This window comes from Orycteropus afer, unplaced genomic scaffold (genome assembly GCF_000298275.1).
Source record: "Orycteropus afer afer isolate SDZICR_OR568_19922 unplaced genomic scaffold, OryAfe1.0 scaffold00039, whole genome shotgun sequence".
NCBI classification, from domain to species: Eukaryota; Metazoa; Chordata; class Mammalia; order Tubulidentata; family Orycteropodidae; genus Orycteropus; species Orycteropus afer.
This window is the reverse complement of record NW_006921626.1, coordinates 12455125-12471694: the sequence shown is the minus strand read 5'-3', so window position 1 is coordinate 12471694 and position 16570 is coordinate 12455125. Positions and strand designations below refer to the sequence as shown.

The following is a 16570-nucleotide window of genomic DNA, read 5'->3' as shown; positions in this document are numbered from 1 at the left end:
ATGCAAATTTCTCTTTTCTTAATTCCACAGTCTTTAGAAGTTCCTATTAAATGTTGTTGTTACTAGTTTTTGTTGTAGAATTGCTTCTGGACTGCAGGAGAGTAAGGCATGTATATTTACATGTTTGGGTGATATATTGGGAATTGCTTGGTTCTGTGAGCTGAAGGTGACTAGAGTGTGTTTTTGTCATGCTGTCTGCTTCTTGGGCAAGGCCCTACCCAGCTAGTTCCCTTGGTGTTGGAGAAGGTTGGAGGTCCTGGTTTGTAGGGGAAATGGGAAGCTGCTGGGTAGTGGAGGAAGAAGTATTGCTACCTATATACTGGAAGTGCCCAGCTGTTATTGAAAAAAAGGGAGCAAACAGGCCTCACATAAGTGCCAGTTCCTGCAGATACCTTGTTGTCTTCTGGAAGTGCTGCTTATAGAAGGCTTCACAGGCTGTGTTTTGGTTCAGTGGAAAAGAATGTTTTGATTGGGGCAGATGTCTGCCACAGGCTTGAGAGATGCAAGGTATAGGGAGGGTTGGTACATACTGGTCCAAGTAGGTGGCTGACAGAGGACTTAAGCTGTAAGAATCAAAAGTTTTATGAAAGAACTCTAAATTGGTTCTTCATTGTAGATTTGAAATCATTTTTCCCATGGGTTATAGTGATAATTACGCATTCTTGATTTTCCTAGTCTGTTCCATAGTTATTGTTCTCAATAGAGATAATTGTTAAAAATGTGATTATATGTACTTTTAAAGCCTTTGGAAGACTTAGGCAAACTTACACATCAGAAAATGTTTTCTGATTTGTGATTAGCAAGAAATATGATCCAGTGGGTAGCATTTTGGTGCCTATATGTTTTGTCATAATTAATCCTTAGTGCCACTTAACATGGACCACAGTGGTTGTTAAATCATCGTCTTCAAAGTGATTCCAGATGAGATGTGATATACCACAAAGAACAACCTCTGTATTTGTCCTAACTCTGCCGTTTCATGCTGTCTAGTTTTATGCCTTGGACAGAACAGTTAATGACTTTAAGCTTCAGTTTCTCATCTTTACAATGTGGGAGAAGCTGTATGCCCTGGCCTCCAGAGAGAGCTGATAGCCCTAAAATCTTGACCAATTAAAAATTTTGGAAAGTTGTGCCTTAGTAATTGACATGTAAAAGACTAGTGTAGATGTGTGTGCAATGACTCCAAATTATATCCTTTTGAACTGTTCAGATTTATTTTAGAAAATGCCAAGTAGGAAATTTGCTGATGGTGAAGTGGTGAGAGGTCGATGGCCTGGGAGTTCACTTTATTATGAAGTAGAAATTCTGAGACACGACAGCAACTCCCAGCTTTATACCGTGAAGTACAAAGATGGAACTGAACTTGAACTGAAAGAGAATGATATCAAGGTAAGAACTCCTTTGCTTTGCCAAAGTATGTTTATGCGGGAAATAGCCATTGGTGGGGGTTTTTAAGCTTGGGTTGTCACAGTGCAGGTTCTGTTTGGAGGTGCAGAGTCCACCTCCTGCTTTGTGTCAGATACAGTTTTTGGTTTTTGGCTCTGGGAAAGTGTGAATGAATGAGGCATGGTGCCTTGTTCCCAGGAAGCTCCCAGTCTAATAAGAGGGACAGACACTTACCTTGGTCATTTACCAGGGCTTAGTATATCCTGTGATTGCAGTCAACTGTGGGTAGTGGAGGGGGGAACGGCAATGGGTTTCACAGAAGGCTCTCTAGACACCTGAACTTAGTGCTGAGGACAAGTAGGAAAGACTCAGGTTGTAAGAGGCTGCTTAAGCAGAGGGCAATAAGCCCTAGGCTTTGGTGGGGCTAGAGGGGTGGCAGGGGCACAAGCAGCCAAGTGCAAAAGGGTGTAGTGGGGGACTGACTGCCAGCCAGGAGGGTTATACTGGAGCCAGAACTTGGGGGTACAGGGGTTTACGTTTTATGCCTAGGAGTTTGGGTGTCATCCTGAGCATGGAGGGTTTAGTCAGGAGGTGACATTAATTAAAATCTAGCCCAGGATTTTTCAATTTGTCTGATGACGTTCTGGTTTCTAAAATACCCAATCCATGTTGTATAAATACCATAGAATTGAATTGCTAGTGGAAAAAAAAAAAAAAAAGGAAAAGCCTCAAATATCAGATTCAATAGACATTAAATTATTTTGTCAAATACTGTAAAAATTTCTAAACACTTCTTTTCAATTTTGGTACTTGCTGTGCATCGTTAACAGATTGGCCTGTGTCTTACATGTTGAATGGTCTACACCAGGGCTTGGCAAATTTTTTTGAGTAAAGGGATGGAAAGTAAATATGTTAGTTGTTATGGGCCATATAGTCTCTGCCCACAAAACCTGAAATATTTTTAAATATTTTCTATTGCTGTACTACTTAGCTCTGCCTTATAGTGGGAAGCAACTCTGGACAATATGTGAGTGAATGAGTGTGGCTGTGTTCCAATAAAACTTTATTTATGGACACTGAAATTTGAATTTCATGTACTTTTCAGATGTCACAAAATAGTATTTGTTTGATTTTGTTTGCAATCATTTAAAAAGTCCATTGCCATGGAGTTGATTCCATGGCATATTTTCCCATAGTAGAACTGCCCCAGAAAGTTTCAAGGTTGTCAGTCTTTACAGGAAGCAGACTGTCACATCTTTCTCCCTTGGAGCAGCTGGTGGGTTCCACTGCCAACCTTTTGATTAGCAGCCAAATGCTTTAACCGTTGCACCACCAGAGCTCCTTGCAACCTTTTAAGTATATAAAAACCATTCTTTTTTAAATTGTGCTTTGGGTGCAAATTTATATAGCAAACTTGTTTTACATTCAGCAGTTCATGCACATCTGATTTCACAGCCCTGATTACTATTCCCAACTATAAAAAACTCTCCTCCCCTCTCCTCCCTGTGACCACATTCCTGTCTGTCCAGCTTTCCCTCTATGTGAGTGCTACCCCTCTAGTGTCTCATGGCTGGTTGATGTAAGGGATGCATCTCTAGGGTAGGTGGGTATATCACCCTGGGGTAGGTGTTCTGCATGTAGGTCTTTCTACTGTTGGGCTGAGAGCCAATCCATCTAAGTGAATCCGTTTCTAGCAAAAAACCATTCTTCACTTATGGGCTATTCCAAGAGGCAAGGGCTGGATTTGGCCCAGGGTTTCGTGTGCCCACCCCTGATTTAGATTATCCATGCAAGACATTGCTAAGGAATCTAGAGTTTTAGTTTCAGGATTTGCTGCTGTGTTTTGTTCAGAGTGAAACTCAATAATTTTTCTTTAATTGCTTGTGAGCTAATTTCTCTTGGCCTGTTATTTCAGTTTTTAATCAATGTTGATTATAACTCTTCTTGTATAAGTTCTTGGAAGAACGTACAGCTAATGGGTGTAGACACATTCATTTCATGGAAGAAGGCTGTATTTGTCTAATGAGAGAAGGACCATTACTGTAGCATTTTTCATTAGCTTCCTCTGGTTGTTCCTCAGATGTGGTGTTGATTTCCAGGCACGAGTTAGTGGTAGCCATTACTGCCTCCTTTGTATCCTCTTTTGTGTCTTCTTTTATGTGCATTTATGATCTGTGGTAAAGCTCTTTGTTTCCTTCTCCTCCTTTAGCCTTTAACTTCCTTCAGGCAAAGGAAAAGTGGCTCTTCCTCCAGCTCTCCCTCCCGACGCCGAGGGAGTCGGTCGCGGTCGCGCTCTCAGTCCCCAGGCCGGCCACCTAAGAGTTCCCGCCGGTCTGTCTCTGCTTCTTACCAGGCTGATGTCAAGGAGACAAAGAAGGAAATCTTGGAAGTTAAATTGACACCACTGGTATTGGTACTTTTGGAGTTCTTTATCTTGACATAGTACTTACTCTTTCTAAAAAACTGAAGTATCACAGTGTTCTGGTTACCTAGTGCCGCCCTGACAAGCATATACCACAAATGGGATGGCCTTAAAAAATAGGAGTTTATTTTTACAATTTGGAGGCTTTAAGTCCAAGTTCAAAGTGCCAGGCTCTAGGGGCTGGGTGAAAGCCCCTCAACCTTGGGGACCAGCTCTGCCTCCTGGCCCCGGCCCACTGGAGCTAGAGGCGTTTCTTCACTCAAGACAGCTGCAGGCTGCTGAGGCTGAGAAACCCCAAGGATGACAAGTAAAAAGGCACAGTCCCGACGTTACCACATGGGAGGCCATTGACTTATTGTAAGTCCCAAGGTCAGAAGAGCATAGCAGGCTGCTGAGCAACGACAACGGCTACATGCAGGGTCCAAGTGTGCTATAGGCTAGAGACCACTCTCAAAGCTTCTCCTTGTATACAGGAAGCAGACCACATACCCAAAGGCAGCTACTCAGCTGCTTGTGGTAGATCCCACCATGGAGTTGATTGCCAGTCTCATCACAGGGAATAACTACCACCAGCTGCCCAGCCACTCAACCAGGCCCAGCCAAGTTGATACACAAACATAACCATCACACACAATTTTCCCTTTTATGTACATATTTACTCAGATTATTTGCTGTTAATGTAAAAATGTCATTAAAACACCAAATCCAAGGTGATGACTTTGGGAGATTACATAAATAATAAATATTTGGAAGAATAGAGACTAGAATTCGTTTAAGTACGAATGAAAAAGAATATTCTTAAGTTACCAGAAGTGCTATTTAATAGTCTTAAAAAAGCAGTGTTTTAATTTGAAGTAGACATAGTTTGTAGGTTGAACTGAATCAATTTTTATATGGTGTATAAGCGCTCATATATGAAATATTGAGATATAGCTATAATACAAAAATGTATTTTAGCTTCCTTAACATGATTATACTTAATTACTTTCCTTATTCAAAGATAAACATGTTAAAGGGATTACTTTTAAAGTGCAAGATTGGACACAGCGGGATTTGTGAGGCCTGTGGGATTTTGCATGCTGAAGGTTTCATATAGTAGACCAAACAGAAAATGGATTGAGGGAAAAATTACAAAATAAAAGTCACCCTCAATTACCTTTTCTCCAGATAAAATGCATATAGACTTTTAATAACTTAAAAAAATTGGATTATATATATCCTGTTTGTAGTCACCCTTTTTAAGTTTTTAAAATATTGGAAATAACCTTCCACACTATATTTTTCTGCATCATTTTTGTTGTATGTGTTGTATGAGTATACTATAAATTATATAGATGTAACACAACTAAGTATCATCTCTCTTATTAATAGGAATTTAGCTTTTCTCTTTCTAAATTATAAGTATTATACTTGTAATATATTTATATAATTATAAGTACCCATTATATCTTAATTTTTGATTATTGACTACTTTGGGTCAGTGAATATCCTTTCCTTTGTTTTAAACCAACTAATGAACTGATTACCTATTTTTACTGTATCTGCTGTTCATAACAAATGTTAAAGCATATCTGTCATTGAACAATGAAATTACAACATTTGGTCTAACTGTATTTGAAGGATGAAAGATCTTACATAGAAATCTGTACTATAATATCCAATCTTTGTAGACTGGGAAATTGTAGTCAGTTTTATTCCTTTTAATTTTTAACAGAGTAGGCTGAAATTGCTCAGAATTAAGGCTGTGAAAATTTTTAGTTTGTTTTAATTGCTTGATTTCATGGTTGTCAATTTAGACCACCATGTTCCCTTTTCATAAGTCATGGTTCTTATGATTAAAATGTTTTCTGTTTTTCAACATAGAAGTCATTTGGAAACAGCATCAGCAGATACAATGGGGAGCCTGAGTGCATAGAGAGGAATGACATACCTCACAAAAGCATGCAGGTATGAAGCTGTTCTTTTTCATCATAGGTAATTGTTTTCTTTGTTAAAGTGACTTCCTAACAAACAAATAAACAAAGGAAAAACCCAATGAAACAAAAAAACCAAACCCACTGCCCCCAAATCAATTCTGACTCATAGCAACCCTACATGACAGAGTGGAACAGCCCAGTAGGGTTTCCAAGGCTGTAAATCTTCATGGAAGCTGACTGTCTCATCTTTCTTCCACAGAACAGCTCGTGGGTTCCAACCACCGATCTTTTGGTCAGCAGCCAAATGCCTTAGCCACTGTGTCAGCAGAGCTCCTTACAGGGTAGCGATCAGTCAGACTTGACTTGATGGTAGTGGATCCCTAAAGAAGCACATTAAAAATAATATTTGTGTATCTTTTCTAACATTTTGTCTTTAAATTGTTTAAGACTGAATGTAATTTTTAAAATTTTAAAATTGATTTTCTTGTTGAGAATATACATAGCAAAACATATACCAATTCAGCAGTTTCTGCATGTACCTTTCAGTGACATGACTGAATGTGATTTAACATATTTATTCTTATAGTAAACAGCAGTAGTGAGATGCTGGATTGATTAGGTATCATTAGTAATAATTGTTAGCTACAGATACTTATTATTTTTCAACCAGGAAAAATTACACTTGTCACAAGAAAGTAGTTACGTATCTACGCAGCATAGCCTACGCCCAAGAAGAGAAGAGATCAAATTTAAAGAAATGGATTCTAAGGAAGAAAAGGTTGTTACAAAAGGACCTGCATCCTCGAGAACTTTTGAAGTGACAGCCACACAGTCAAAGAATTTAGAATTTGGAGGAGTACCTGGTAAGCCTCCAAAAGCGTCGAGGGAAGGCAGGCAGGGGGATGGTATGAGGGGTGGTTGCTGTCAGGCAGACATGGCAATCCTCTATGAAGAAGTCTTAAGTAGGCAAGGAAATAAGCCAAGTGGAAATCGGGGGCAGAGCCTCCAGTCAGAAGAAAAGCAAATGCCAAGGCGGGAATATTTTTTTGTTGCATTATGAGGAGGAAGAGTGCCCCCCCGAAAAAAACCAAAACCAAATTCACTGCCATTGAGTCGAATCTGACTCAGAGCGACCCCTCCTTGGGTTTCCAAGGCGGCATCACTATGGAAGTAGATTGCCTAACCTTCCTTCCGAGGAGTGGCTAGTGGGTTTAAACTGCCAGCCTTCTGATTAGCAGTCAAATGCCTTACGCACTACGACACCAGAGCTCCCTCTGTGGCTATATGCCAAACTTTTGGCAACCTGATAATAGATTTTGTGCAGAGAAGTGATAGGAAGTGGATGTGACAGCTGTGTATAGGAAGGATGGTGATCAGTTAGGGAGAAGGGAAATCTGCTAATCATCTGACCTGAAATGACAAAGGCCTGGAATCTGCCATGTTGTTGTGCTATTGAGTTAGTTCTGACTTGTAGTGACCCCATATGACAGAGTAGAACTACTCCATAGGGTTTCTCAGGCTGTAGGTCTTTATGGAGCAGACTGCAACATCTTCTTCCCACAAAGTGACTGGTGGATTTGAACTGCTGACCTCTGGTTAGCAGCTAAATGCTTAACCAGGCCATCTTAGAATTGGCAGTAGCTGTGGGAATTGCTGCATACATAAAACAAGGTCTGGTGTCTACCCTGCCTGCTGGACTGCTTGATGACGGGGGTCAAAGATCTCAAGTGTTTAAAGGTTTGGGGTTATTAAGTGGGTGAAACTGGTGAGATTTTATGAGCCAGTAAAAGAAAATATTTCTTGACCAAATGGTTCCAAATCCTCCATGGTTAATTGCTTTGCATTTTGTAAGTTACAACCTTGGCTGGCTGGTCTGATGAAGTTGGTGTCCATCAGCATCACTTTAGATTTGTGCATGTGCTCATGAACAGGGTGTCATTTTAATGGTTAGAAACTTAGGCATATGAATTTTTTTTTTTTTTTAAGATTAGAGTGATAGTTGTAAGATGTTCTAATGTTTAGTTAGCTGGAGTTTTAACAGTTTAACTACTTTAGTTGTTGCATTTTAAACGTTTTAGGGCTTGACTTCTCAGGTAGAATTGAGCTTTCTGGTGGTGGGCATCCCCTGTGTTTCCAGTTTAATTTACAAGGTTGCTTATCCACTGGAGGTTATAGGTGGAGTTTAGGAGTTGTCGATGGTACGTTAGAGATTGGTTTCAGGTAGTTACCCAGACTTGAGTTCTGCTGTTTATAAAACCCAAATGATTTTTAAATTGAATTGGGTTGAAATTTGATTGTTTGCAGGTGTGTGCCTCCTCATGCTGGGCCTGCCTGCCTTCCTTGTGCTGTTGCTGTTGATGTGTGAGCAGAAAGACCCCAGCCTTCTCAATTTCCCTCCTCCCTTGTCAGCTCTGTATGGTTTATGGGAAACCAGAGTTTTTGGGGCCTACCTTCTCTGGTTTTTTATTCAAGCTCTGTTCTACCTACTGCCAATTGGAAAGGTAAGTTTTTGTTAGTAGAGATAGTACTGTGATATTTTCCTTCTCTTTCTTCCATGTTTACATAGCTAAGTTTGCAGTAGTTTTAAGGATAGAGCTGTCCTTGGTTGTAACTACCAAACCTACTTGGTTTTGGGGAGCCACTACTCCTATAATATTTGCTTGTTAAGCAGAACTATAAAAATTGAGACTTCTTGTGTAACTTTCTAAGCTGTTTTGCAAAATAGCCTGACCAATGGTTGAGAAGGAGCTCTGGTAGCGTAGTGCCTAAGGCACTTGACTGCTAACCAGAAGGCTGGCAGTTCAAACCCATCAGCCACTCCTCGGAAGGAAGATGGGGCAATCTAATTCTGTAGTGATACCGCCTCGGAAACCCAAGGAAGGGTCGCTATGAGTCAGGTCTGACTTGACGGCACATAATAACAACAACGACGATGGTTGAGATTACTGCTCCCCCCTCAAAAAAAATTTCCCCTTAGTATATGTATTTCAGATGCAGAATTTTAAATAATCAATAGATAGCCACTGAGAGCAAATGGATTTCAAGCTGTATCTTTTTTTTTCTTTTAAAATACATTTTAGAACTTCTAATTTTCATCCCTTTTAGGAATGTGTTGTCAAAGTATTTTATGTTCTTTTCAAACACATGAGGTATCCTTAACATTTGTCACCATTGCTTACTGTAGTTTAGAATAAATTTACTTGGATATATTGAGAGAAACATGAGCTTCCCTAATTGATAAATAATTTATTTAAAGATCTTACTCTTAGGGCTTGCAAGTTTGTCCACTGTCCAAAAAGCAGGGGATCAGCTTTTCTAGGCGTGGTGAGTGGGGTGAGAGGAGGACAGAGCTGTATATTCTAAGTACTTTGGAGTCTCACCCCCAGCAGGATTGGCCTTCGTGAGGATTTTCGTGATAAAGACAGACATTTTTATGGTGAGACTCTATAGTAAAAGTCACAAATTCAGATTAATTTAGAGTAAGTTAGTTCAAACTAGGTAATATTGATTAAGAAAAGCAGTTTTGATAGTTGAAAGTATAGTCACAAACTAAAGTGCCAACACAGTATCTACTGGGTACTTTTAATAGATAGTGGTCTTTTGAAATTAGCATGTAGAATTTTCCTAATCCAAGGTTCTCATACAGGTGAGAATGAATCACCACATTTCTCAGTAGTTATTTTGGGGAGTAAAATCTGGTTGCCATTGGGCAAGTGGACTTTTCATTTTAACTCAGCTAGTAGTTTAAGTTGTGTGTTTCTTGAGTACCTTTTGTGTGTGTGTCCCTGTGCTAAGTGCCTTGTGTGATCCCAAATGAAGAGATGAAATGGCCCCAATATGTGAAAGGCTCACATTCTCTTAGTGGAGATATGAGAATCACATGAAATGATGAGTGTACATGTATATAGCAGAGCAAGTAAGTATATGAGAACCTGTCATCAAGCAGCACATGGGCCACAGCAGCCTGAGAAGACCTAGGACAGATCCTTAGGATAGAGCTTTGTTGAACAGGACCATATGAATGTCAACCAGAGGAGTGTATGCTCTAAAGTATAAGCACTGAGAAGCCATTGAAAATTTGAACTAGGGAGTGACTAGCTATAAAGGTATTTTAAGCACATGTAGTCCTATGGTGGCATGTGGGATGGTTAGAGTTGGGGTGGTGGGGTGATGGTACTATAATAGTCTCAATATGCTGAGAAGGGATAACTCAATTTAAGATAAATTTCTGAAAAGGGTGTGCTGTGTTAAATCTTTTGAAACCTGGTACTAAATTACTCTCCTAAAAGATGGTCCTCCTTTTTGGACATGTTGAAAGTTAAGCAATGTTAGAAGAAGCTAACTATATACTTCTTGTTGTTGTTATGTGCCGTTGAGTCGGACCTGACTCATAGCGACCCCTCCTTGGGTTGCTGAGGCAGTATCACTATGGAAGTAGATTGCCCAACCTTCCTTTCGAGGAGTGGCTAGTGGGTTTGAACTGCTAGCCTTAGGCACTATGCTACCAGAGCTCCTTAACTATATATGTGTGTATGTGTGTGTGTGTATATATATATATATACACAACATATGTTAGTGATGTTAGATGTTAGTGATGTTAGAACATACATAAATTGAGAGAAAGGATGATAAAATATGCTTTAAAATTTTTAATTTTTTTTTTAAAGGTTGTAGAAGGAACACCTCTTATTGATGGAAGAAGACTCAAATATAGAATAAATGGTGATTTTTTTTTTTTTTTGTATTGTAAGAACTTGAATTGATGATTTGATAGCTTGAACTTTGCCATGCTATACTGTTTTAAACTGTCAGTGGTGATTGTAGCAGAGTAATAAATAGCAGCTTATCTGCCAGTAGTCCAAAGGGCATGCAAATGAACTCTTTACACCTACAGCCAGCATGTAACAACGATGCCATGTAAAGGAACATGGACCATCAGCCACTCGTTCCCATTATCCAGTTTTATTTTCTCAGTACCATTTATCACTCTCTGAAACAATTTTGTCGACATATTTCCTCTTCCTGAGTCATCACCAAGGCCTGAGCAGTCTGGCACTGAGATGGACTTACTGGCCCTCCCTCCCTCGAGTAGCCACTCCCACCCTTGCCCACCTTGCTCCAGCCAGCTGGCTTTGGGCTGTCTCTTGAATGTGTGACTCTGCCTTCTTAGGACCTTTGCCTGGAAAACTTTTGAATGGCTGATGGCTGGCTTCTTCACCTCTGTCCTGTCTCTGTTCAAATGCTGTCTCTTCAGAGATGCCTTAGGTCACTTTCTCTGTTTTATATTCTGTATGATGGTTATGCTTCCTGATATCAGTGTCTTCATGCATTGTAAGTCTCCTACACTAGAATGTCATTCTAGGTGGGGACTTGGTTGTGTCCCTTGTGGTGCCTTTATGTTAGGACAACTGCTGGGTGCATAGTAGGCACTCATTAATTTGTGCACATTGAATGTGAAGTAGCAGTCTCCTTGGGAATCTTAAAAGAGCAGACATTGCCCCCTATTTCTTGATCTGGGCACCTCCCATGGAAGCAGTATGTGTTAAGGGGATCAGTCCAAATTTACTTTTGAATACATTGAGGAAAGTAAGAAAATATATATATTGCTAGTCTGAAACCATTTTCCATTTTACTAGATTGAGTAGAATTTTTTTTCCCTTTCCTTGGGGATTACATTATGATTTTTCATTGTTGGTCTTTCTTACCCTGTCAATTCTTACTTTGCTAACTTTGGAAGACTTTTTGTTCAGTAATTTAGCTAGCACCCACTCTATCTGAAATTACTCAGCTTTGAAGCCAAAAAGTATTTTATTTATCCTTTGCCTTTCAGTGTGAGGTAAGTAAAGCATCAAGCCCCATGCAGTGCCTGACCCATGGTGTAGGTGTAATCCTTATTTGCTGCTACTCTCACATTTTTTGTTTCCTTTTACCAAATTCCTTAGCTGATGGAACAAGCTTTAGAATCTTTTACATGCCTTCTCTCCTGTTGTGTGTACAACTCCAGTGAAACTGACAGTCTGGGGAGAGGTAGACTTGTTTGTTTACTTTTTGTCATCCTATCTCTTGATAGTGTTTTGTAGGTTTTTCTCTAGAGTACCAATTTGCATCTTTTCTAAGTAATCTTGGCTTGTTTCCTATCCCCCTCCAAGGGGTATCTATACTGAGAGAGTGAACACAGTGTTTTGGATGTGGAGCTGTGGAGTGGAGGAGTAGCTGGACTAGTTGCACAATCATGTTTTTTTTTTTTTTAATTCCCTCATCTAGTTACCCTGGACCTAAAAAGGAAATTTTATCATTATAAACTAGAGATTCCTGAGAAATTTTGAATGAGTATTGAGCAGAAAACTGCTTCATCTACCATTCTATTTTCTTTATTACGCCTCAATTTTATGAAAGTTATATGGATATTTTAAAAAGTTAAAAATAGTATACTAATACTTTTTAGAGTAAACTTGATGTGTGAAAAATGCAGTTTAAATAACAATTAAATTAGAAATGGCCATTTTATGTTATAAAAGCTTTTATTTTAGAATTCTAACAGAAAGCACCTACCTCTTTTCTGTGTTTGATGGTTTATTCATATATGATTTGATGACTTAGCTTAGAACATAGCTCTTGCAGGCACTCAGCTTCTGAAAGCAAAACTATTTCTTTAGCCAAAAGAAAAAGTGGATCTCCACTGAGTCTGTCTATATCAGTCAGCATTGGCAGGGCTGACGTGGAACAAGAGTTCCTCTGTAGGGCCTTGCAGGATATGTTTTAATTTGCAGTTGAGGAGAACAACTGGGCAGAGCAAGCCCCACCTGATAATCTTCCACCCAACTGGTGACCTCCGTTCCCTCCTGGCTGTGGGACATGTTTGGCTTCTGCTTTGTATTAAGGTCTGTGTTCGTCGTGATAGACTATGACTAGAATCTTTGAAAAATGGTATTGACAAGTTAGTTCCAGTATAAAAGATCACCCTACCATATGTAATGGCATTAGACTTTAAAATGTGTGTTTGCCCCTGCTCTGTTAATGTATCTGTCATTTGGTTTTAGGCCTGAGGGTTTGTATTATGTGAATTTTGAGGTTCCTTTCAATTATTTAACAGTTAGTGAATTTCTACGTATCTTCTTTCAGCTGTCCCATAATTAAAGTAGATAATGACCATTCAGAATGAAATAAAATAATTTAAGTCAGTTAAAATATTTGAGAAATTGAGAGATGCAGTGCCTACAGTGATGATTACATCTCAGGGGCATTGCTTGCTTGCATGTTTGTGTGTATCTAATCTGAATAGTGAATTTAAGAGTTTAAGATAGTGCTGTCTTTCATTGGTATAAATGTCGTATTACATCTGGGTTAACATTTTTTTTCCTCCCCAAGGATTCTATGCTTTTATCCTAACATCTGTGATCGTTGGAGCATCTCTCTTCTGGGGCGTGAAGCTTTGTTACGTGTATGATCACTTCCTTCAGTTTGCATTGGCGGCGATTGTTTTTTCTGTGGCCTTGAGTATTTACCTTTATGCACGGTCTCTGAAAGTACCCAGGAATGAACTGTCACCGGCCAGCTCTGGTGAGCAGCATTAAAACATGTGTTGGATGAATGTAGACCTGAGCCCTAACTTCATTTTCTGGGAGATGAAGAGAAATAAAAAAGATGAGAAAAAAATTTAAAAATGAATTTCAAGGAAAAAAAATCATTAATTTTTCCTCATACTTCCCTATTCATTTTTCTGCCTTTGTTATTTGTCATTTGATGACAGTAAGACATTTTAGTAACTTAACAGACATCACAGGAGCTCTGGTGGTGCAGTGGTTAAAGCATTGGGCTGCAAAACAGAAGGTCAGCGGTTCAAACCCACTAGCTGTTCCATGGGCAGTGAGGACAATCGGCTTTTATAAAGATTTACAGCCTTGGAAACCCAGTGGGGCAGTTCTGCTCTGTCCTGTAGGGTCACTATGAGTCAGGATTCATTCGATGGCAGTAGGTTTGGTTTTGGTTTTATAGACATCACAGTTTATGACAAATATGTGTCCAAAATAAGAAATAGCTTTTTTTTTTTTAAAAGAAAGAAAAAAACACAAAACAACCGAGGCTACATGTTGGTTGATTCTGACCTAAAGTATTTCAACGTTTAAAAAAGAATAAGTTGCTTATCTAAAATAATATGAGTCTACATTTAAAAACATTTCGTTTTCTTAAAATTAGGGGATCTGACAGTACAGACCCCAATGCCTCCATAGCTTTGGCCCTTCCAGAGGTGGCAGCATATCCCAGTTCCCTTTGGTCCCTGCCAGCCTCTCTTATCTCTTAACATCAGGCCCCTTCCCTCACTTCAATTGCCAGGTCCTGTCAGCAATTGAAGGAGCCCTGGAGGCACAGTGGTTAAAGCCTTGACTGCTAACTGAAAAGTTAATGGTTCAAATCTACCAGCTACCCCATAGGAGAAAGATGTAGTCTGCTTCTATAAAGACTGTTGTCATTGTTAAGTGCTATCAAGTTTATTCTGACTCATAGCAACCCCATGGGACAGAGCAGAGAACTGCCTTATAGGGTTTGTTAGGTTGTAATCTTTATAGGAACAGATTGCCAGGTCTTTCTGCAGAGCTGCTGAATGGGTTTGAACCACCAATCTTTTAGTTAGCAGCCAAGTACTTAACCATTGTGCCACCAAGGCTCCTTTGTAGAGATTATGGTCTTGGAAACCTATAGGGTAGTTCTATTCTCTGTCAGAATCAACTTGACGGCAATTTTTTTTTTTTTTTTGGTGGGTCTGGAATTAAATTGTGACCCATGGAAAGTTGATGACAGTATTGTTTTAAAACCTTGTGATGGGGTTTGGAAAACTGTGTGGTAAAAATGTTTCCCTTTTCAGGAAATGTTGTCTATGATTTCTTCATTGGCCGTGAATTAAATCCTCGAATTGGTGCTTTTGATCTCAAATACTTCTGTGAATTGCGCCCCGGATTGATTGGATGGGTATGTTTTTTTGTTGTTGTTGTTAAATTTTGGTTATGTAGTACGGATTAATTTTGTATTTAGAAAGAATTGTAGACAATTTTAAACTAAGCAGTGGGGGGTATATTTTTAGGGATAAATATAGCTTTCTATAAATCTACTTGAAGTGTTTTCTTACTGTAAGTGTAGTCCAGAGGCTTAAGATACTCAGTTGCAGGTTATTAAAGATTAGCATTTTCTTTTGATTATATCAGTTTATGTTAGGTAGGAAAGTGATAATGTAGATGAATTCATACAAGGAAAATTGGTTTTCCTCTTTTTAAAAAAATTTATTTTGAGCCAATTTTAGACTTAGAGAAAAGTTACAAAAATAGATCAAAGAGTTTCCTTATATCCTCACTCAGCTTCCCTTAATGTTAGCATCTGACGTAATAACCATAGTATAATTATCAAGAACAACAAATAAACATTGGTATATAGGCAGTCTCTGGATTACAAACAAATTCTAATCCTGAATTTAAGTTGGAACAGTTAGGTATGAACCATACCTAACATCAGTTAGTTATGTTTGCTTTAGGATATAATACACCCACTCCTCACTTATTGACATGGTTCTGTTGCAAAGACCGTGTCATTATGTGAAAATTGGCATTATGCGAAAGTGGAAGATGTCCACGTCAGATCACAAGATAGTGATGCCTGTGTCATTACATAGCTGCCAGATGTCATCATTACATTAACTGTCAAAGCACTGAGAACCATGGCCTGGCCAAGCTGACATAATAGCCTTAACTATCACAGTCAGCATTACTCTTGTCTCAGACCTCGGCATTCATTACTGCCAACGTGTCATTAATGAGCAAAGTAAAGTAGTTAGTAGATTTTTCACTATTGTTGTAAATGTGAAATGTTGGATAATGAGACTGTGGATAAGTAAGGGGTAGGTGACATAGTGTGACTTTCTATGCATGAAAAACATTAAACACTTCCAGATACACTAAAACATCTTTAACATAATAATATAGTAGTAGTAGTAATATTTTGATGCATGTTGCAAATAGCGCCTGTTTGTTATTAACGAACCTCTGTACATACCTTAACTTTTTAATATAATAGGTTTTACAGGGGTTGGTTTGTAATTATGGGTTGTAAATAAGACGGACATTTGTAACCTGGTGACTACCTGCAGTAGTATTAACTAAATCCACAGACTTTATTCTAATCTCATCAGTTTTTCCACTAATGTTTGTCCCTTTTCTGTTCCAGGATCCTCTCCAGGATCTCACATTGCATTTAGCTATTCTTTCTTCTTAGTCTCCTCTACTCTATTGGAGTTCCTTATTCTTTGCTTGTCTTTGATGACCATGACATGCTTGAAGAGCACTGTCAATGATGTTATAGAGTGCCTCTCAGTTTGTGTTTGTCTAATGTTTTCTCATGTTTGATGTAACGGTTATGCATTTCAGGTAAGAATCCTACAGAAATAATGGTTTGCCCTTCTCTGTACATCCTGTCAAGGGCTTCATGGAGATTTGCCTCATCGCTGTTGGGTTTCTTTGTTGAAGGTGGTATCTGCCACTTCCTAGCTATAAAGTGTCTTTCCCTTTGTAGTTAGTCACAAAGTATCTCTGGGAATATACTTTGAGACTCTTCTTTTATTTTCAGGTGTTTATTAACTTGGTGATGCTTTTGGCTGAGATGAAATTACAAAAACGTGCTGCTCCATCCTTAGCAATGATTTTGGTTAACAGTTTCCAGCTCTTATATGTGGTGGATGCTCTTTGGAATGAGGTAATTAGTTTTTTTTTTTTTTTTTTTATTAGGATTTGGGTGAAGATTTACAGAGTAAATTCACTTTTCATACAGCAGTTCACATATACTTTGTCTCATGTCATTGACC

The 16570-nt window shown here is 38.9% G+C and overlaps 1 protein-coding gene across 1 annotated transcript in view; it reads left to right on the top strand.

The window, feature by feature from the left end:
* Positions 1 to 1224: 1224 nt before the first annotated feature.
* The window catches only part of LBR (lamin B receptor), a 25173-nt gene continuing 9827 nt past the window's right edge, over positions 1225 to 16570 (top strand). The window contains exons 1-9 of the mRNA XM_007936965.2: positions 1225 to 1389; positions 3596 to 3799; positions 5672 to 5755; positions 6395 to 6587; positions 8029 to 8225; positions 10392 to 10446; positions 13093 to 13284; positions 14588 to 14691; positions 16336 to 16461. Of these exons, the coding sequence (XP_007935156.1) occupies positions 1225 to 1389; positions 3596 to 3799; positions 5672 to 5755; positions 6395 to 6587; positions 8029 to 8225; positions 10392 to 10446; positions 13093 to 13284; positions 14588 to 14691; positions 16336 to 16461 (1320 nt within the window). The remainder of the gene's footprint in view (positions 1390 to 3595; positions 3800 to 5671; positions 5756 to 6394; positions 6588 to 8028; positions 8226 to 10391; positions 10447 to 13092; positions 13285 to 14587; positions 14692 to 16335; positions 16462 to 16570) is intronic.